This window comes from Bufo bufo, chromosome 1 (genome assembly GCF_905171765.1).
Source record: "Bufo bufo chromosome 1, aBufBuf1.1, whole genome shotgun sequence".
Classification (NCBI taxonomy): Eukaryota; Metazoa; Chordata; class Amphibia; order Anura; family Bufonidae; genus Bufo; species Bufo bufo.
In genome coordinates, this window is record NC_053389.1 from 775,201,133 (window position 1) to 775,223,091 (window position 21,959).

Genomic DNA, 21,959 nt, shown 5'->3' on the forward strand with positions numbered 1-21,959 from the left:
GTATTTTGCCTCACACTGACATTATTCTGATATGTGACTATGATGTCTGACCATGTCCTAAAATGAACACTGTATATATGTCATTGTTTCTGGAAGAACATTCCCTTTGCCACAAGAAAACATATAACCTGACAGTTCATACTATTGCAAGCCCCCCTCATCTCATCTACCATTGATGAATATCTATAAACTGTTGTTTCCTCTTCTGTCTCTGACAGTTTTTACCTTCGCTGACTCATATTGGCTGATGTTCTTTGCAAGATCGGTGCAGGGAGCCGGATCCTCATTTTCCACTGTTGCAGGTGAACATTGTGTCCTTATTGGCTATTAATATCCTATATTCTAATGTATATCTTTTATAATGTGCTCCTTAAGGTTTTCTTTTACAGTATTGACCCATGACCCTTAAGTCTCCATGCCTTGAATTAAAATGTTTCTGGGAGTAGAATATTGATGACCTCCCCTAAAGAGAGGTCATCATTTTCTGATCGATGAGGGTCCAATTCCCAGTACCTTTGCCGACCAGCTGCTTGAAGAGGCTATGGCCTCCTCCTAGCTTATCAAACACAATTCTGTGCATTGTATAGAGGTTCAAAAAAGAGGAACAAATTCCAGCTTCCCGGTAAAAACAATGGTCTTTATTGAACTAGCGATAAAAACTCCCATAGAAAAAACACTTATTTACGCGTTTCATATTAAAACATTAGAATCCTAATGTTTTAATCCAAAACATGTAGATAAATGTGTTTTTTCTATGGGAGTTTTCATTGCTTGTTCAATAAAGACCATTGTTTTTACCGGGAAGTTGGAATTTGTTCCTCTTTTTTGGATTTACCTTTGGTGCTGTGTTCCCAGCACCTCCGTGCCTTCCAAACGATGAGCAGGTGAGCGCTGTGCCTATACTTTATATTATTGTGTAGAGGTTGTGCTTGGTGTTGCAGCCCAAGTGTAACAGCGGCTGCTGTGCATCGCTGTTCCCCTGCTTACCACCACAGTCCCGGGCGCCGTGCTCAGCTGTGATCTGCGGCCAGTGCTTCCCATTCACCGCTGCAGTCTTGGGCTCTGTCTGTGTAGGTACTGTTGTTCTGTGATTCGCTCCACAGTTTCCTCTCAGCCCTGGCCACAGCATGCTTGCTGTTTGTTTCCTGGAGCACTTCCCTAAGGGCCGGCACACGTCACTTCCTGGGCTTTATGGGTTAGGTCATGTGACCTCGCTGCCCAATCCTAGCCTTCCTGCGCATATATAAGTCGCTCAGCCCCCCTTCCCAGATGCCACAGTGTCAAGGTCCTTGTGTCTTGCTAAGGTTCCTGATATCCGTTTGGGTTCCTGACTCTGCTACCTGTTTGATCCCTGCCTGCTTGCCTTGACTCTCTTGTTGCCAACCCGGCTTGCCTGACCTGTACCAGTGCCGCCTGCACTGACCTATTGCCTGTCTGACTTCACCTCTGCCTCATCATTCGGTCCTGCACTGTTGCTCCTGGTTATGACTCAGCCTGCTGACGTCTGTACCTCTGATACCTTTCTCAGGTACCTCCTGGTACTCATGGACCAGCTGCCTCGTGTGCCTATTCTCCTCAAGAGGTAGCGACCTGGTGTTCCCCTCGGGAAAGTCTATCACCACCATCAGGGGTACTGTGAAGATCGAGAGGTTCACTTAGACAACGCCCTTAGAGGAGGTAGGACACGTGGCACAGTGGATTCACACCCGCTGGTTCGTGATACCAAGTCCATTCACTTGAATGGATCTGAGCTGTACATAAGCCATGGGCCCGATGAATGCGACATCACTGACCTAGGAAAAGGCCACAGATTAAATAGTAGCAGTGAAGCCTATTTAAACAGCTCATCAGTCGGAGTGCCAGGAGTCGGACCCTCACTGATCAGATGTTGATCCTGTCTGGAGGTTCTGTGGAGGAATTAGTATGATTTGACCTAATAAGGATGGCACTTCTACTAACAGGTGCACTTTTGGGGAGCATTATCACTATGAGGGGCACTGTAAAGGGTACTATTATTAATAAGAGCACTATCTGTGTGGCACTGTTAAAAAATCTAATTCCTTTATTGATTCAGAACCTAGTAGAAAAACGTTAAAACCACTGTCGCTTACGCGTTTCAGGCATACGTGCCTTTCATCATATAGGAAGGGATTGTATGCCCGAAACGGGATCTGACAGGAGGGAACAGCCTGCCCAGGGGTGTAGCTAGGATTGACTAGGCCCCACAACAAATTTTCTACAGCCCCCCGCTCTGATATTGATGACCTATCCCCAGGATTTTTTTTTAAACAAGTATCTTTCGCAGTGTCCTAAATATCTGGATAGGAGTAGTAGTGCTCTAATTCTTCATATATTTATATGCACATTACTACCCATATCCAGATATCTCCTAGATACACAATAAGCAGATTTGTTGACATAGATGCTCAAACACACACATACTAACACACACATACTAACACACACATAAACATATATACATACACACAGATGAACATATACCGTATAGACATACACACACAGATATACACACACATTTATACAGACACACACATACAGGAATATTCACACAGATAAACACATACACACACAAACACACATACATTTTTATACATAAACACACACTTATTTACTTACAGGCTGCAAGTTCTTTGTTCTCCTCTGATGTCTCTTTGAGGCTAAAGGACCTTGAATCATGTGACATGGTAATATCATCAAAGGTCCTTTAGCCTACCATTACTTCATTCCAAAGGGTCTTCATACTGGTACGGTATGTACACCTTTTCTAGTAAATTTCAGGCAAGGCTGGGCCCCTTCAGATACACTCACATTGGGGGCCGGGCTTAGCTGAATTGTACTAGAATATATACTGCTCCCAGGCCCCTTCTCCACTCAGGCCCCAAAGCAGCTGCTTCCCCTGTAGTTACGCCACTGAGCCTGCTGGATCTCCCCGCATTCCAGCATTGGCAGAAGCTCAAACGTCTCCATCCGGCCTCATTAACTATAATGGGGACCGGCGGAGATCCAGCCGCACCCCAACAAATATGCAGAGAATTGGACAGAAAGCAACAACTGCACACTAATAATAATAATAATGCCATGGTGAGCTATCTGTCAAAACAAGCAATTTGCTTCTCTCAGTCCATTGATGAGCCCCCTCTCAAAGTCTGTCAACTTGGCAAAATGTCTTTCAATGCATCATACAGGCATGTCTACCAGTCAATGATCTCTCAACAAGAGGTAAGCTACCCAAAAGTAGCCTCTGAAAGCCTTTTTATAGGGCAGTAATGGAAACACTTATGTCCTCTTGCGGTAAGACCCAATGTCTAATCAGAGCATACCAGTAAGCACTGCACTTAGATATAGGTATGAGACATAACTGCAAGCCCAGTTTTGCAGCAATACGAAATTTCTATGTGGGTGAGTTATTTTTTGGTAACGAGTGTATTAGCCATTACTCATTTATTGTATTTCTACATGTTGCACTGTTTGATAGTGGCCTCCAGCATCTCTGGTCACTTTTCAATTTTGATCATGTGGTCTAGGTCCCTACCCAGTGCTCTAGGTCCCTACTTATACTGCTCATTAACACCTTAGTGACCACCAGTACACTTGCAATGGGCGCCTCCCCCAAGGGCCCTCTCAATCGCGTCCCAGGTGTAGGAATGCCGAATGGTGTAGTGTGGCCTAAATGTCTCTTTATGTGTCACGGTGCTCCTACCTGGATACCACTGGCTTTGACTCCGAAGCAGTAAAAAGGGGGAATAATTTAGGGATAAAAGAATAACTTGAGTCCAGACCTTGAGATGAAGTTCAATAGCAGCTTTACTTTGAATAAACGTTTCTTCCAACAGCTTACAGTCTTTGTCTTGGTCCCAGCAGGCTTTAGCATTAAACTGGCAGGCAAACTCAACTCTGCTAAATCTTTCTCTCACTCTGCTGTACTGACAAGCTGACTCAGTAAATTGTCTTCTTCTTTATGCTGCACTTCTCTCTTTAGTCAGACTTAACTTCAGCCAAGGAAGTTTACTCCTGGCTCTTGAGGCTTCAGGCTTTAGCCTCCATTGCCAGCAGAGCTTAAGGCATTATTGCTGGCGTGGACACAACCTGCAGAGACGTGCCCCTGCACACCCTTCCCCTTACAGGGGGTACACTTCAACTGGAACTAACTGGTCCCCACCCTTTCTGCAGGAATTAGGACTATCCCACGTCTCTCCAGAGGGGGGTTAGAATGGAATGGTAAGCTCCATTCTATCTAAGATAGCTCTGCCATATTTGCTGCCACCTGCTGGTGAACCAGGTAAATTGAATATGAACAGTTGCATAACAAGATAGAAATGCCCATTGTGGAGAGGACATGGAACAAAATACACAAATGACAATTATGTTTGCCCATTAAAGACAGTAGCAGGGTGCAGGAATGGTAACACCACTCTGGGGTGTTAGACACTGGGTGGCCACTTTTTTACTCAAACCGCTCCGTGGGTCTCCTGTGCAGCAGAGAGTGGGGGCTTCGCTCTTTCGTAATAGCCGCACTTCTGTAGAGAGGCTGATCCCGGCCGTTTAGCTGTCTGGCAATAATACGGGTGGTTTGTAAGGGGTGACAGAGGAAGCGGACTCCCTCTGTTTCCCATTAGCACCCCGCAAATGATATTGCGGGGTGTCATTGTCAGTGCAGGCAGGCCAGGGCCTAGCGAAGGCCACAGGCCTGCTTCCAGCGTGTCCCAGCAGGTTGTGACTCTCTGACGCAGCCTGCTGGTGAATGTCAATATAGCACTGACAGTCAAATTCCTTGCATTGCATGAACAGTGCAATGTATTTTAGAAGCAAGAAAAAGATCATCTGTAACACCCCAGAGTTGTGTTACTACACGCCTCTACCCCGCTACTATCTATTAAGAGCCTTTACCTTGTCATCTGATATGATTTTGCTCATGTCTTCACAACTGTGCATTTAAAACTTTGTTAAATGTTCACCAGCAGGTGGCAGCAATGGATTGGTAAGGAACTAGTTACAGTTTAGTACATCTAGGCAAGAATGGTTCATTCCAGCTTAGCTCCCCCTCTGTGGAGGTCTGGACTGTTACCACATCCTACACCTTGGGTGGAGAAGGAAGTTAGAGTGCAGTATAGCCCACCCACTGATAGGGGTAGGGTGTGTGTGTAGGAGATCCCCTGCATAGGGAAGAAAGCCAGGATCTTGTCTCGGCTGAGACATTGATCACCTCCCCCGCCTGAGAGCCCTGCAGCCTCAGCTGGATGACAGAAACAGCAGACAACCTCCAGAGTTCCAGGACGAAAGCATTCCCTGAGAATATATCTATGAGTAAAGTCCAGAGACCTAGGAGAAGCCATATTCCTTCTCAGCTAGTCAGTCCCCACATAGCAGAAGATAAAGAGAAGCGCAGAAGATAAATTCCTGCCACAGTTACAGAGCTACTAAGCAGACGTCTCATCCTGCAAGCTCCAGAGTTATAGTGCAGAAGATTTATTCCTGCCAACCATTGCCAAAACCTGCTGGGACCAAAGACCAAAGCTGTATTCTGCTTGGATGAAAGTTATCTTCAGTAAAGACAAGTTTGAATTTCACCTAAAGGTCTGGACATCAATTTCTGCTGCAAAATCCCTCTATTACGCCTACTATCACTACACTCAATTTATTGCAGGTGAACTAGGAGCCAGGAGTCCAGCCGTACCTAGGTAGCAGACACTGTTGACACGATTATCATCACCTTACAGAGACATTATAGGTAGGGTTGAGCGAACCTGAACTGTAAAGTTTGGGTTCGTACTGAACTTTAGGATTTTTGGACCCCGGATCCGAACCCGAACATTTTCGTAAAAGTTCGGGTTCGGTGTTCAGCGCTTTCTTGGCGCTTTTTGAAAGGCTGCACAGCAGCCAATCAACAAGCGTCATACTACTTGCCCCAAGAGGCCATCACAGTCATGCCTACTAATAGCATGGCTGTGATTGGCCAGAGCAGCATGTGACCCAGGCTCTATATAAGCTTGGGTCACGTAGCGCTGCACGTCACTCTGCTGTTACAAGTGTAGGGAGAGGATGCTGCTGGACTTGTGATTTCAGGGAGAGCATAGGAGAGAATCTAACTCAGCGATCTACAGACAAATAGTTTTGTGGGTGCAGGGCACTATCGTTTTGCCCTGAGCTCATTGACCAAAAATACTAACTTTTAGAATTCTGTTAGTTAGGTGGGTGGCGGCGGCGGAGGCCATTTTATGCATGCTCAGTGCACCAGCACAGCATCTGAGCTTTTGGGACATTACCAATCACTATTTTTTGGGGGCAAACTACAACATCTGGATTAGTCAGTGTGCAATTTAAGGTAGAAATACACCTATAATTTTCTGGGGTTTGAAAAACACTTATTTTTTTTCAAAAAACTGTATTTGCCAGATCTGCAAGTGTTAAATTCAAGTTTAATATATACAGCATTCATATTCTGTTAGCAAAAAAAGACTTTTTGGGCAATCTACAACATCTGTATTAGTCAGTTTGCAATTTAAGCTAGAAATAAACCCATCATTTTCTGGGGTTTGAAAAACACACTTTTTTTTCTTCCAAAAACAGTATTTACCAGATCTGCAAGTGTTAAATTCAAGATTAATAAATACAGCATTCATATTCTGTTAGCAAAAAAATACTTTTTGTGCAATCTACAACATCTGTATTAGTCAGTGTGCAATTTAAGCTAGAAATATACCCATCATTTTCTGTTTTTTTTTCCAAAAAACTGTATTTGCCAGATCTACAAGTGTTAAATTCAAGTTAAATATATACAGCATTCATATTCTGTTAGCAAAAAAAGACTTTTTGGGCAATCTACAACACCTGGATAAGTCAGTGTGCAATTTAAGCTAGAAATACACTCATCATTTTCTGGGGTTTGAAAAACACACTTATTTGACAAAAAATCACTATTTTCAGGCCTTGCAGCATCAGCACGTGTGAAATTACAGGCTTATATACTGCTGTCAAATAGAGATGTCCCGAATAGTTCCCGGCGAACATCGCTTGTTCGCGTTCGCCGCAGCGGGCGAACATATGCGATGTTCGGTCCGCCCCCTATTTGTCATCATTGTGTAAACTTTGACCCTGTACCTCACAGTCAGCAGACACATTCCAGCCAATCAGCATCATACCCTACCTCCCAGACCCTCCCAACTCCTGGACAGCATCCATCTTAGATTCATTCGGAAGCTGCAGTGTCACAAATTTGACTAAGTTGTAATCGCAATGCGATTAATACAGGTGATATTAATCGCATTGCGAATTCAACTTTGCTGGGTTCCTAATGGTTGGCGTTGCTATGGCTGGTGTCACCCGGTGCGGTAGAAAATGGTGTCACCCCTGCCCCCCCGAAGCCATAATAAAGAGATAAAGAGAAAAAAAAAGAAGTCACTAAGTCAGCTCCAATCAGATATCTGCATAGACCCAGAGTCTTGGTCTATGTGCAGATATCTGATTGGAGCTGACTTCTTATTTTCTCTTTTGCACATAAACGTTTAAACTATATTCCTTAGTAAAAATGACCCGTCCACACCATTAGTAAATGTGGCCAGGTGGCCCCAGCCCACATTTCAACCCAACCCCTTATGTCTCCTGGCCTGGGGCCGTCTCTATAATAATCCACCAGTAATTTATGAATGGGGTTAGGTTATTAACTTATTATTATTGGGGTATTATTAAAATAATTTAGTCTATAAAGTCAGAGGCGCTCTACCTACCTCCTCCTCCTCCCGGCACCAGAGACTCCTGCAGGGCAGTTGCCGCGGCGCCCCACCACTCACCAGGCTGCAGTGAGTCACACCCCCGTCCCCCTTTACCACGTGACGGCGCAATGTGCTTGCTTGCTTGCGAAGTTTAGAAGTTGAACTAGTTTGAATTAGGCATTTGAAATACAGACATTTTGTGTAAAGATATATTTATTTCAGGCCTACAGAGGTTCAGGCCCTCTGAGATACTACCTCTACATACAGGGGTTTGAATCAGGCATTTGAAATACAGCCATTTGAAATACAGCCTTTTTGTGCAAAGATATATTTACTTCAGGCCTACAGAGGTTCAGGCCCTCTGAGATACTACCTCTACATACAGGGGTTTGAATTAGGCATTTGAAATACAGCCATTTTAAATACCGCGATTTTGTGCAAAGATATATTTACTTCAGCCTACAGAGGTTCAGGCCCTCTGAGATAATACCTCTACATACAGGGGTTTGAATTAGCCATTTGAAATACAGCCATTTGAAATACAACCTTTTTGTGCAAAGATATATTTACTTCAGGCCTACACTGGTTCAGACCATGTGAGATACCCCCCTACATACAGGGGTTTGAATCAGGCATTTGAAATACAGCCATTTGAAATACAGACATTTTGTGCAAAGATATATTTACTTCAGGCCTACACTGGTTCAGACCGTGTGAGATACCCCCCTACATACAGGGGTTTGAATCAGGTATTTGAAATACAGCCATTTGAAATACAGCCATTTTGTGCAAAGATATATTTACTTCAGGCCTACAAAGGTTCAGGCCCTCTGAGATACTACCTCTACATACAGGGGTTTGAATTAGGCATTTGAAATACAGCCATTTTAAATACAGCCTTTTTGTGCAAAGATATATTTACTTCAGGCCTTCACTGATTCAGGGCGTGTGTGATCCCCCTATACATACAGGGTTTTAAATCAGCCATTTGAAATACAGCCATTTGGTGCAAATAAATCTTTAATTGAGGCCTAGTCTGGTTCAGGCCGTGTGAGATACACCCTTTACATACTGTCGTTCTTTTTTACTATTAATTAAACACCCATTTAGGGCAAGATCCTAAATTCAAAAAATATGAGGAGAGCGTCAAATAAGTGACGTGGCCCAGGTCGTGGTGCTGCTGGTGGAGCTCCTGTTGCAGGGAGAGGACGTGGTCAATTTGTGCCAGCTACACACAAGTGAAACCCCTTCCTCAGGTGCGAGTAGGCGACAAAACCTGCAGCGGTATTTGGTCGGCCTAATGCTGCTCTACGAATGGTGAGGCCTGAACAAGTACAGGCGATAGTAGATTGGGTTGCTGACAGTGGATCCAGTTCCTTCACATTGTCTCCCACCCAGTCTCCTGCTGAAAGACCACAGTTGGCACCTGCAGCCGATGTCCATCAGTCTCTTCTGCTCGGATGATGACGAAACACAGGTGCCAACTGCTGGGGCTATCGAAAGCGTGCAGACCGACAAGGAAATCAGGGGTGAAGACTGGGTGGAAGATGATGTGGAGGACGATGAGGTCCTCGACCCCACATGGAATCAAGGTCATGCGAGTGACCGATGTAGTTCGGAGGAAGAGGCGGTGGTCGCACAGGTCGCACATAGCCACCAGCACAGCAGAAGAGGGAGCAAGGTGCAAAAGCGGAGCGGCCGTCCTCTAGACAGTACGCCTCCTACTGCCCACTAGGGACCGAGCACACCAAAGCCAGCTCCAAGGAGTTCCCTGGCGAGTGGTTTGCACGCTATGCAATCAGAGCCTGAAGCGAGGCATAAACGTTCTCAACCTGAGCACAACCTGCATGACCAGGCATTTAAGTGCAAAGCACAAGCTGCAGTGGAGTAGACACCTCAAAAACCAAGAAAGGTCTCTGGCTCCTCCTGCTTCCTCTTCTGCTGCAGTCGCGGCCTCTTCATCCACCTCTGGAGTGACAGTGCCACCTGGCACCCCACAAACAGAGGATCTGCCAGCAACACCAACACCTGTGTCACCAAGCATCTCCACAATGTCCCACGGAAGAAATCAGCTCTCCATATCCCAAACGCTGGAGAGGAAGTACCCCCCTACCCACCCGCGATCCCCAGCCCTGAATGCCAGCATTTCTAAATTACTTGCCTTTGAAATGCTGTCATTCCGTCTGGTGGAGACAGATAGTTTTAAAGGCCTTATGGCGGTGGCTGTCCCACAGTATGTCGTGCCCAGCCGCCACTACTTTTCAAGGCGAGCCATCCCTTCCCTTCACAACCAAGTAGGGGACAAAATCAGGTGTGCACTGCGCAACGCCATCTGTGGCAAGGTGCACCTGACTACGGATACGTGGACCAGTAAGCGCGGTCAGGGCCGTTATATCTCCATAACAGCACACTGGGTAAATGCAGTGGCGGCTGGGCCTGAGGCGGATAGTAGTTTGGCGCATGTCCTTCCACCACCGAGGATTGCAGGGCGCTTCAGTTTGCCTCCTGTTGCTTCCTCCTCCTACTCTGCTTCCTCATCCTCTACCAGCTCCTCATCCGGTCAGCGTAACACCTTCACCACCAACTTCAGCACAGCCAGGGGTAAACGTCAGCAGGCAGTTTTTAAAAACGTATCTGTTTGGGGGACAAACCCCACACCGCGCAGGAGCTGTGAACGGGCCTTGAACAACAGACCGATGAGTGGTTTGTGCCAGTCAGCCTCAAGCCCGGCCTGGTGGTGTGTGATAATGGGTGAAATCTCGTAGCAGCTCTGGGACTAGCCGGTTTGACGCACATCCCTTGCCTGGCGTATGTGCTGAATTTGGTGGTGCAGAGATTCCTTAAAAATTACCCCGACATGTCAGAGCTGCTGCATAAATTGTGGGCCGTCTGTGCGCGCTTTCGGCGTTCTCTTCCTGCTGCTGCTCGCCTGTCAGCGCTGCAGTGTTACTTCGGCCTTCCCGCTCACCGCCTCATATGCGACGTGCCCACAAGGTTGAACTCCACCTTGCACATGCTGGCCAGACTGTGCGAGCAGCAGCAGGCGATAGTGGAGTTTCAGCTGCAGCACACACGGGTGAGTCGCTCGGCGGAACAGCACCACTTCACCACCAATGACTGGGCCTCCATGCGAGACCTGTGTTCCTTGTTGCGCTGTTTCGAGTACTCCACCAACATGGCCAGTGCCGATAACGCCGTTCTCAGCGTTACTATCCTACTTCTATGCCTCCTTGAAAAAACGCTCATGGCGATAATGGAAAAGGATGTGGCATAGGAGGAGTTATAGGAAGAGGGATCATTTCATAGGGTTTCCGGACAGTCATTCCCAAGTGGCTCAGAGGGTGGGTTCCTGCACCCACAAACCCAAGGTACACATTTGTCCAGCCAGGGCATAGTTCTGGAGGATGAGGAGGATTGAGGAGATGGAGGAGGAGGAACAATGTTGCAGCCTTGCACACATGAGCGATTACATGCTGCAGTGTCTCCGCAACGACCGCAGAGTTGCCCACATTCTAACTTGTGCTGATTACTGGGTGGCCACGCTGCTGGATCCCCGTTACAAGGACAACGTACCGTCCTTAATTCCGTCACTGGAGCGTGATCGTAAGATGCGCGAGTACAAGCGCACGCTGGTAGATGCGCTGCTGGTGGCATTCCCACCTGACAGCGGGGGCACAGTGGAAGCACAAGGCGAAGGCAGAGGACGAGGAAGAGGTCGCCAACGCAGCTGAGGCACCGCCAGCACCTAAGAAGGCAGGGTTAGCATGGCCGACATGTGGAAAAGCTTTGTCAGCACGCCACAACAACCAGCACCACCAGCTGATATGGAACGTCTTAGCAGGAGGCAGCATTTCACCAACATGGTGGAGCAGTATGTGTGCACATGCCTACACGTACTGAATGACGGGTCTGCCCCCTTCAATTTCTGGGTCTCCAAATTGGGCACATGGCCTGAGCTTGTCCTTTACGCCTTGGAGGTGCTGGCCTGCCCTGCAGCCAGTGTATTATCTGAACGTGTGTTTAGCACGGCAGGGGGCGTCATCACAGACAAGCGCAGCCGCCTGTCCACAGCCAACGTGGACAAGCTCAGGTTCATTAAAATGAACCAGGCTTGGATCCCACAACTTTTGTCTGTTTGTTGTGCAGAATAGACATTTATACCACCATCAAACATACATTCTTGTACTCAAGTCAAGTGCAACGATTCTTTGTTTTCTTTTTTTTTATTTGTCACAATATTTTAGGGGCAACTACCCCAATAAAAAATAAAAATAAAACATTGTTGGCTACCTCCTCCTCCTCCATTGCTGCCTCCACCTACAACACCACATTCACCGCCTCCTCAACCTCCGACTCCATATCCACCTCCTTCTCTGAGTTGCAGGTTAATAATTTGTAATTTTTAGTTATTTTATTTAATTTTATTTTAAGTTATTTCCTTATTCACATTTGTTTGCAGAGAAGTTACCATGCTCTTAAGCACATTTTACTGCCTTTTACATCCCTCTAGCCTTTTCAAGGACTACTTTATAGCCATTTTAATGCAAAAAAGTGCCAATTTTAGTGCCCTAATTTGAAAAAATTCTTATTTTCAATTGTCGGGTGACATTTTACCATTTTTGGCGTATACAAACCCCTGCTGTGCCTGGGTGACAGGGGCCTAAATCTCTCAAAATCCTCTGTTCTATGGCTGGGTGACATGAACCCCCTTTTGCCGTGAATGAACCCCTGCTCTGCATTGCTGACAGGGAACTAAATTTAGTAAAAACATCTGTTACTGATCGGAAGATGCGCGACTACAAGCGCACGCTGATGATAGCATTCCCACCTGAAAGCGGGGGCACAGTGGAAGCACAAGGCAAAGGCAGAGGAGGAGTAAGAGGTCGCCAACGCAACTGGGGCGCCACCAGCACCCGAGAAGGCAGGGTTAGCATGGCCCAGATGTGGAAAAGCTTTGTCAGCCTTGGAGGTGCTGACCTGCCCTGCAGCCAGTGTATAGTGTGAACGTGTGTTTAGAATGGCAAAGAGCATTATCACAGGCCGCAGCCAATGTGGACAAGCTTACGTTTATTAAAATGAACCAGGCATGGATCCCACAGGACTTGTCCGTACCTTGTTCAGAATAGACATTTATACCAGCCTCAACCATCCATTCTTGTACTCAAGTGCCCTTATTCTTTCTTTTATTTTGTTATATGTCCCAATATTTTGGGGGATACCCCAATTTAAAAAAAAAAATTAACACAAATCAGTGTTGGCTACCTATTCCTCCTTCACCGCCGCTTCCACCTACACCGCCACGTCAACCTACACCACCACATCCACCCATCCACCGCCTCCTCAACCTCCTACTCCTAGATCCAGATTGTTATTTTTAATTTTTCTGTATTTTATGTTATTTTAAGTCATTTCCCTATCCACATTTGTTTGCAGAACAGTTGTCATGCTCTTAAGCACATTTTGATGCCTTTTGCAGCCCTCTAGCCCTTTCCAGGAGCCATTTTAGTGCCCAAAAGTTCGGGTCCCCATTGACTTCAATGGGGTTCGGGTTCGGGGTCAAGTTCGGGTCCGAACCCAAACTTTTTTTTCAAGTTCGGCCGAACTCGTCAAACCCGAACATCCAGGTGTCTGCTCAACTCTAATTATAGGCCATCACACCACTCAGGCATTCCTAACCTGGGACGTGCGTTATATCCTTGGGAGGGCCCTGTGATATTACCCTGCGCACGCTGCAATTGGCGTCACGAACAAACTACAAACTATTATCCACCCATATCCTGACCCTCTGCAAAAGTGGCGTCAGTGTACCCGTTCCTGGTCACTGCACACCTATTAAAGTCCTCTTGTAGAACTATTAAATGGTTAAAAAATGCACACAAAAAAAGACAATTTCCAAGAAAAAAAGAAACATTTTACATTGAATAAAAACTATTTTTCAAAGAAAAAAATTGAAAAAGTAAAATATACAGACACTGCCGCAAATTGAGGAACTACGACTCAGACACCCATCACCTAAATTGCCACAAAGCCAGACAAATATCAAGCCTGAATCTTACAGTGGACACCTACACCCACAATTGCCTGCTAGTGTGAATATATAGTCATCCAACCTGCCACCATACCTCCTCACCTGGTGCCAGAACCTGCACTTTGTATTTACCTCTTCAGGACCTTCTACAAATTTTATTTTGTACTAGGTAAAAAAAGACTGTTATACATTTACTTCTGGCTTCATTCTTCAAACTACATTTCCACTGCACTGATCCCCAGGGAGCAATGGCCTGAGGGAGTACACCGTTACACAACACCTCATCAGGGCCACTACCACTCCCATCCTCTGCATCAGCTCCTCAGGAGCTTGCTGCACTGACAACACTGATTCATTGCTTCCCCTATATCGTCCCTTATAAGGATTGGAGTATATTACTGACATAGCTTGCACTAAATACTATACATAGAGCTTATTAGGACCTATGGACTATAACAGCCACCAACCACTTGACTGCCATCTCCCTATATGGATAATTAGCTATAAATCGTTAATATCTTAGACTCCACTTCCCCCAAATCATATCTGAGAGCAACTCGCTATCTGTCCATCATTCTGTCCATAACATGGACTTTATACAGGGAATTTACCTTTATGGGGTTTAACTGCAGTTCCAAGAACAGATGCACATACAGATTGTGTTTGGATACAGCAGAGGCCCCTTCTTTGGATCATCGGTGGTTGTCCTAAACTAAACAAGTCAGCTCAGGGCCTAACTGTGGCCCCAAGGACTGTCCAATGATAATAGGGGAGGAACAAGCGGACCCCCATTTCTCTATTTGCACTGCATAGTCTCTTCATATAGTGACTTAAATACATGTATCTACAGGTTTGGGAATGCTGGCCCAAATATACCCTGATGATTATGAAAGAGGGAAGGTCATGGGCATCGCACTAGGAGGCCTGGCGTTGGGTACGATCAGTAAGTACTATGATCTTAAAGTTTCATCAGTCTGTTGGTTTTTAGCTTTGGCTCGTCTTCTGTAAGGTTTTCTTCTCTCAAATTTTCTTCTCTTTGCAGTTGGCCCCCCCTTCGGTTCACTAATGTACAATTTTGTTGGGAAAACGTCACCATTCTTAGTGCTGGCTGTTCTCGCTCTGCTAGATGGAGGTAATAAGCTATTTTTTTTTTAGGTAGGAGCACTAGAGTTTTTGTGTTGTAATACTTGTTCTGGACTTATCCTGAGTTACATCATTCCCTATAATCCAGAAACAGGAGCCTGAAGGTAAGGAGTACCCAAATATAGTGGTTCCTTCTGTCTATTTGATCACGTCTTAGGTTATGCACCTTTTTATTCACGTCTCTCAAATACTGGTGGATTAGTACAGCAGTGAGGGATCTTCTAGATAACCATGATGAGTGAGGTGGACTATGTAATGTATCTCATTGTCATACAATTAAAATTCCAAAATCAAGCAACCAGTGTTCTGATCATGCACAAGGGCCCTCTGCTGTTGGTGTATGCCCATAGAAAATGAAATCACAAGGTTCAGTCTGGTAAACAGCTGTGGCATCACAAATGTATTTCCATCAGGTAAGCTGCTGTGACATTGCAGTGGGCCTCAGTCAGGTAAGTTGCAGTACTGTGACATCACAAATGAGATTCAGACAATTCAGCTGTTGTGACCTCGCATATATCTTTCTGTCAGGTAAGTTGCTGTGATAGTATTCGTGATGCCCCAAGTGGAATCCGGTCAGGATAGTTGTTGTAACATCACAAGTGGTTTTCAGTCAGGATACTTGATGTGACATCACAATTGTGTTTCTGAAATCACAAGTGGGTTTCAAATTTCAAACATGTAATCTGCTGTGACATCACAAGTCGGTGTTAGGCAAGTAAATATGTGACATCACAAGTCAGTTTTAGTCGGGTAAGCTGCTGTAACATCAAAGTGTGTTTCCATCATGCAAAATGCTGTGAGATCACAAGCTGGTTTCAAACTGGTTATATGTTGTGCTACAGCAAATGTGTTTCCATACACTGCTGTGACTAGTGACTAGTGAGCGAAGTTCTCTAAAATTCGATTCGGCTGCTTTGCCAAATTTTACAAAATTTTTGCATTGTGATGAACTATTTCATCACAAAGTGCATTTCTTTATAAATAGATTGCGCTACTCCCAGTCATTGTACCCCTCAGATGCCTCGCTAATAGCGGCATCTGACTTTAAATGGGTTGTCCAGGCTTTTTCTATTGGCGACCTATCTCCTGTTTGTCCAATGCTCCTGCGGTTTTTCAACACTTCATCAATGACATCTTTCATCATCTGGTGGGCAGGTTTGTGGTGGTTTATCTGGATGATATTTTAATTTATTCGGAGGGAATACGGTGGCTCTCCTGTGTGGGCAATATGCAAGGTGCACGTGTCTAAGCTGACTCACCCCGTCAGAAAAGGCAGGAGTATAGGAAGACAGGCACTCTATATGGGGGTTGTAAACTGCTGTGTAGTGATGGATGTTCAGGTTCGACAGACTCACCCGAACTTTGTTTTAAAGTTCGGTTCGGGTTCCGAACTTGACCCAAACTTAACCCCGAACACTGAACCCCATTGAAGTCAATGGGGACCCAAACTTTGGGGCTAAAAATTGGCTGCAAAAAAAGTCATAGAAAAGGCTGGAGGGCTGCAAAAGGAACCAAAATGAGGGTAAGAGCAGTACAATTGCCCTGCAAACAAATGTGCATAGAGAAATAACTTAAAATAACATAAAATACATAAAAATAATAATTTTGAACAAGGCGGAGGCTGTGGACGTGGTGGTGTAGGTGGAAGAGGTGGAGGAGGAAGCCAACACTTCTCTACTGTGCCAATATAACAAATAATAATCTTGAGCCAGGAGATGAAGGTCCAAATAATGGAGGAGGAGGTGGACATGGCGGTGTAGGTGGAGGAGGCCGGGGAGGAAGCCAATACTGTTTCTTTTTTTTAAATGTGTCTATCAATTCTGTCTGTGACCGTTAGCCATTTTTTTGGGGGGTGCGGCCGGTATACTTCTCTATATGCCAATATAAGACATAATAATCTTGAGCCAAGAGGTGGAGGTCCGAGTGGAGGAGGAAGCAGATGTGGCAGTGCAGGTGGAGGAGGCGGAGTAGCCAACATTTTGTTTTTGTTTTTTATTTTTCTTATTTTTTTGGGTTCGTTTTTTGGTTTGTGGAGGCCCCAAAACATTGGGAAATAGAAAAGAGAATGCACAAAGTATAACAATGGCTGGGTGCAGCCAGTATACCGCTCTAATCTGCCCAAAGTACAGACAAGTCCTGTGGGATCCATACCTGGTTCATTTTAATGAACGTGAGCTTGTCCGCGTTGGCTGTGGACAGGCAGATGCGCCTATCCGTGATCACACCCCCTGCCCTGCTAAACACATATTTGGACAATAGACTTGCCGCAGGGAAGGCCAGCATCTCCAAGGTGTAAAAAGCAAGCAAAGACCATGTGCCCAATTTGAAGACCCAGAAGTTCAATGGGGCAGACCCATCCGTAAGTACATGCAAACGTGTGGAAATGTACTGTTCCACCATGTTGCTGAAACGCTGGCTCCGGCTAAGACGGTCCATATCAGATCGTGGTGCTGGATGTTGTGGTGTGCTGGCAAAGCTTTTTTGTGGAGACAAAGTGAATAACAAGGGCACCTGGGACTTCAGGTGAAAGGGGTGGAAAGGCACATGATGGGTTAATGTTTTGGCGGGAAAATGCAGGCAGGCAAAGGGTTGGTTAATGTACAGCCAGAGGAGTGCCCTCCAGCCCTGATTTCATTTGGAAGTATCAGTTATTTTTGTTTGTTGTGTTTTTCAGTTTTTGTGGAGTTGTTTTTTCTTTTCCTTTCTTTCAGAATTAGTGGTCGGCATAACAGGAGGTTATGTGTTTTTGGAAAAACGGAAGTTGGATTGCGTTAAATAAGTTTGTTTTCAGGGCTCACATTGTTATATATGGTTAAATAAAGCTGTGGCCACCCCACAATTTTGCACAAAAAGAGTGTAATGGTTTTATTTACAAGGTTTGGTTGAGCCTGGATGGTTTAATTCTAAGTGGGTTACTCCTGGCAGTCCCACATTTCGGCGATGCTAACCCTCCCTTCTGAGGTGCTGGCAGTGTCCCAGCTGTGTTGGCAACTTCCTCCTCCTCCGCCTTGTGCTTCCACTGAGCCCCCGCTGTCAGATGGGAATGCTATCAGTGTCATGTCCACCAGCATTCGCTTGTACTCGCGCATCTTCCGTTTACGCTCCAGTGACGGAAGTAAGGTGTCACGGTCCCTCCTGTGAGAGAGGTGAGAAGATCGGATAGACTTGCTGCACGTAAGGCTATCTGACAGGTCTCTCTGTTTTCCTCTATGTATGTTGTTGTTTGACAGGATCTCACCTCTCCTGAGGTGCCACTCGTTATCAATGATGAGGCTCTATTTAGATCCGCCTCACATTGCTGACCATGCGGTTTATAGTTTCTGCTTGGAGTTTCTAGTGCTGGTTTATCTTGGCTCTCCTGCTTCTCCATACATCTCTAAGCTAAGTACTTGTTGCCTTCGCTGTTTCTTATTATCTGGTTTGTGTTGTTTCTAGGCCTCAGGGAGATGCAGGTTCCTTCATTCTGGAAGGAACCAGCTGTCTCATCACCTGCTAAATATCCTAGGGCTCGTCAGTTTTAGCAGGGCTTTAGGTATCCGGTGTATGAGTATTTCCACCATCAGGATCTGCTCATACAGGCAGGAGTTAGGGAAAGGCCTAGGGATTACTAGGAGGTCACCATCCCTCTTCCTTAGCTTTTGAGGCCTAGATTGTTGTCTATTCGTTGTGGTGTGCATTTGGTGTTTTCCCTTCCCCTTAACCTGTGACATTATCCTTTGTTTTATCAGTGCAGCTATGGATACTGTTTCTGCACTGGTCGATCGTATGCAGGGGAGGCCGTTGCACAGTTTCAGAGACCACAGGTGGTGGGTTCCGGCAGCAGGAACCAGGCCTGCCCTGAACCGAATGTTGCTCTCCCGGATAGGTTTTCTGGGGGAAGTGACAACTTTGTTCGGTTCAGTGAATCGTGAAAATTAATTTTCAGACTGCGTCCTAGCTCTTCTTGGGACGAGAGTGATAGAGTGGGGATTATTATTTCGTTGCTGAAAGGTGACGCTCAGTCTTGGGCTTTCTCTTTGCCGACTGGTTCACAATCCCTCCAATCGGTTGATGAATTTTCAGAGCTCTGGGACTTATCTACGATGACCCAGATCGGGTTTCCCTGGCCGAATCTAAGTTGCATTGCTTGCGGCGTTCAGCTGAGTCCTATTGCTCTGAATTTAGGAGGTGGGCAACTGATACGGAGTGGAATGACCCAGCTCTCTGTAGTCAATTTTGTCAAGGACTATCTGAGAACCGGAAGGACCCCTTGGCATTTCACGCAAATCCACAGTCATTGGAGGCGGCCATGTCTCTGGCTGTGCGTATTGATAGACGCCTGAGGGAGAGATCTAAAGTTCCTCTCGCTCAGGACGTATTATCATACAGGGAAGTGGTCTCATCTGACACTCTTGGTAAATGGACACTCAAGCTCGTGTCTGGTGATGAGCCAATGCAATTGGGTCACGTCACACCTGGACCAGGTGATAGAAACTTTAGGGTTAGGAAAAGGCTTAGCTTTTTCTGTGGTCAAGAAGGACATTTTGTTAACGTATGTCCTTATGTTAAACATCAAGGTGAAAGGGAAAAAAAATATCCTAATGTGTCTAGTCCTCTTCTCACTCTTGGTAGTGTGGATGGGGAAGTTGAGAATGTACTTTTGTCTTTTACGGTAGTACCCGATTTCTCCTGCCTGCCAAGGTGGCGCTAGATTCCCAAACTGTGAAAATGGAAGTATTTATTGACAGTGGGGCAGGGGTTAACTTAGTGGATGGCCCGTTTGTCCGTATGCATGGTTTGACAACAAGCGCATTAGACAAAAATATTTCTGTGTTTGCGATTGATTCCGCCCCTCTCTCATATTGAATCCATTTCCTGTTTTGTGCTGGAGGGTTTGCCTGATCCTCTGGTGTTAGGTTTACCATGGTTAACCAGACATAACCCTACTATCGATTGGCAAGCGAGACAAATTCTCGATTGGGGTGATTTCTGCCTTGACAACTATCTTAGCGCGTTGCTTTCTGTTGTAACTACTGTTACCTCCTTTTCTTTCAGATTTTTCTGATGTATTCTCTAAGGGTGGAGACCAAGAGTTGCCTTCTCATCGGGAGTATGATTGCCCCATCAATCTTATTCCCGGAGCTAGATTGCCAAAGCATCGGTTATATAATCTTTCTGAACCCGAAAGAGTAGCCATGCGAGAGTATATTGCCGAGAGTTTGACTAAAGGTCATATTAGACCATCCAAATCACCAATGGCGGGAGGGTTTTTCTTTGTTAAAAAAAAGGCTAGAACTCTTAGGCCATGTTTGGACCTCTGTGAGCTTAATCACATCACTATCCGTGATCCCTATCCCCTTTCTTTTGATCCCAGATTTATTCAATCAGATTGTCGGCGCCAAAGTGTTCTCCCCATGTTGGATTTGAGGGGGGCATATAATCTGATAAGAGTCAAGGAAATGGACTAATGGAAACGGCCTTTAATACTCCTGAGGGTCATTTTGAGAATCTGGTCATGCCTTTTGGTTTGTCCAATGCTCCTGCGGTTTTTCAACTCTTCATCAATGACATCTTTTATCATCTGGTGGGCAGGTTTGTGGTGGTTTATCTGGATGATATTTTAATTTATTCGGAGGGAATACGGTGGCTCTCCTGTGTGGGCAATATGCAAGGTGCACGTGTCTAAGCTGACTCACCCAGTCAGAAAAGGCAGGCGTATAGGAACATAGGAAGACAGGCACTCTATATGAGGTCACCAGCAGATATCAACAAAGGACAAGGGATAGTGTGTATATGATAAAAAAAACTATATTTATATGGGTTGTAATAGAAACTTTATCAATATAGGTCACTCCCAATGTACAGGGAGAGGAGTGGGTGGTGTAAATTAGAAAAATGGATAAATGAATGAAGAAAAATAAAGTGAAAAAGTGATGATAAAACACCCTGTATTGGGCTATAAGTCCAGAATCATGGTATGTAGAACTATAAAATATTAGACAAATATAGTCAATAGTCTGAGATGGATTCAGTTGATTAAAATTAGTAAAAAGTTAGTACAAAGATCTAAATTGTGACAGGTTTAAAAGGATATATCAGCAGCATTCCAGATCCGATGTATGTGTATACACAGCTATGCGAAAGTTATTTTCAGCGAACCAGTGCCTGGTGGCGTCCCACCTAAAATTGGCTGACTGGTCGCTGTTACCTTTCCTGGAGGATCGTCGGTTCTTCTATGTAGGTGTCTCCGCGCAGGATCCTCTGTGTGCTGTGGATGCTTAGTTCGGTTATGGATATACGGGGCCGGCAGCGCGGTTGCAGATGGATGCGATGACCGCGAAGGGCTGCTGTTTGTGGATCGGTCTGTCGATGCAAATTTTGCTGTCTTTTCCTCCGGTCAGAGGGCTGCTGACTGTGTCTGGCATTCTTGCCACGTGCGGCAGTTTAGCACGCGCTTTTTTGGGCGCTTTAATTCCCGGTGTTGTCAATGGATAGAGGCAGCCTGATGGTGTCGGGGAGTTTGGAAGCGCTTCCGAGGACTTGGATAACCATTTTAATTTATTCCCCTGATATGGAGACGCATAAGGATCACGTGTGACAGGTCTTACAGATCCTAAGAGAGAATAAATTGTATGCTAAAATAGAGAAGTGTGTATTTGCAGTCCCTGAAGTGCAATTCCTGAGGTACCTACTCTCATCTTCGGGTTTTCGTATAGATCCGGAAAAAGTCTGTGCTGTGTTGGACTGGAATTGACCTGAAGATCTGAAGGCACTCATGCGATTTTTGGGGTCCACCAACTACTACCGTAAATTTATCTTGAATTACTCAACTGTTGTTAAACCATTAACTGATATGACTAAGAAAGGCGTGGATTTCTCAGTCTGGTCTGAAGAAGCATTGCATGCTTTTTCAGCAATAAAGGAATGTTTTGTATTCTGGTGCAATTGGATGTGTCACAACCATTTATTGTGGAAGTTGACGCATCAGAGGTAGGGGTTGGAGCAGTCTTGTCGCAGGGTTCTTCTAGCAAATGGCGCTTGTGCTTTTTTCTTTAAAAAACTCTCTTCTGCTGAAATAA

The 21,959-nt window shown here is 45.5% G+C and overlaps 1 protein-coding gene across 1 annotated transcript in view; it reads left to right on the top strand.

The window, feature by feature from the left end:
- LOC120986335 (chromaffin granule amine transporter-like) overlaps positions 1-21,959 on the top strand; it is a 156,708-nt gene that overhangs the window by 49,903 nt on the left and 84,846 nt on the right. Inside the window, exons 5-7 of the mRNA XM_040414858.1 lie at positions 219-302; positions 14,609-14,701; positions 14,801-14,890. Coding sequence (XP_040270792.1) covers positions 219-302; positions 14,609-14,701; positions 14,801-14,890 — 267 coding nt within the window. The remainder of the gene's footprint in view (positions 1-218; positions 303-14,608; positions 14,702-14,800; positions 14,891-21,959) is intronic.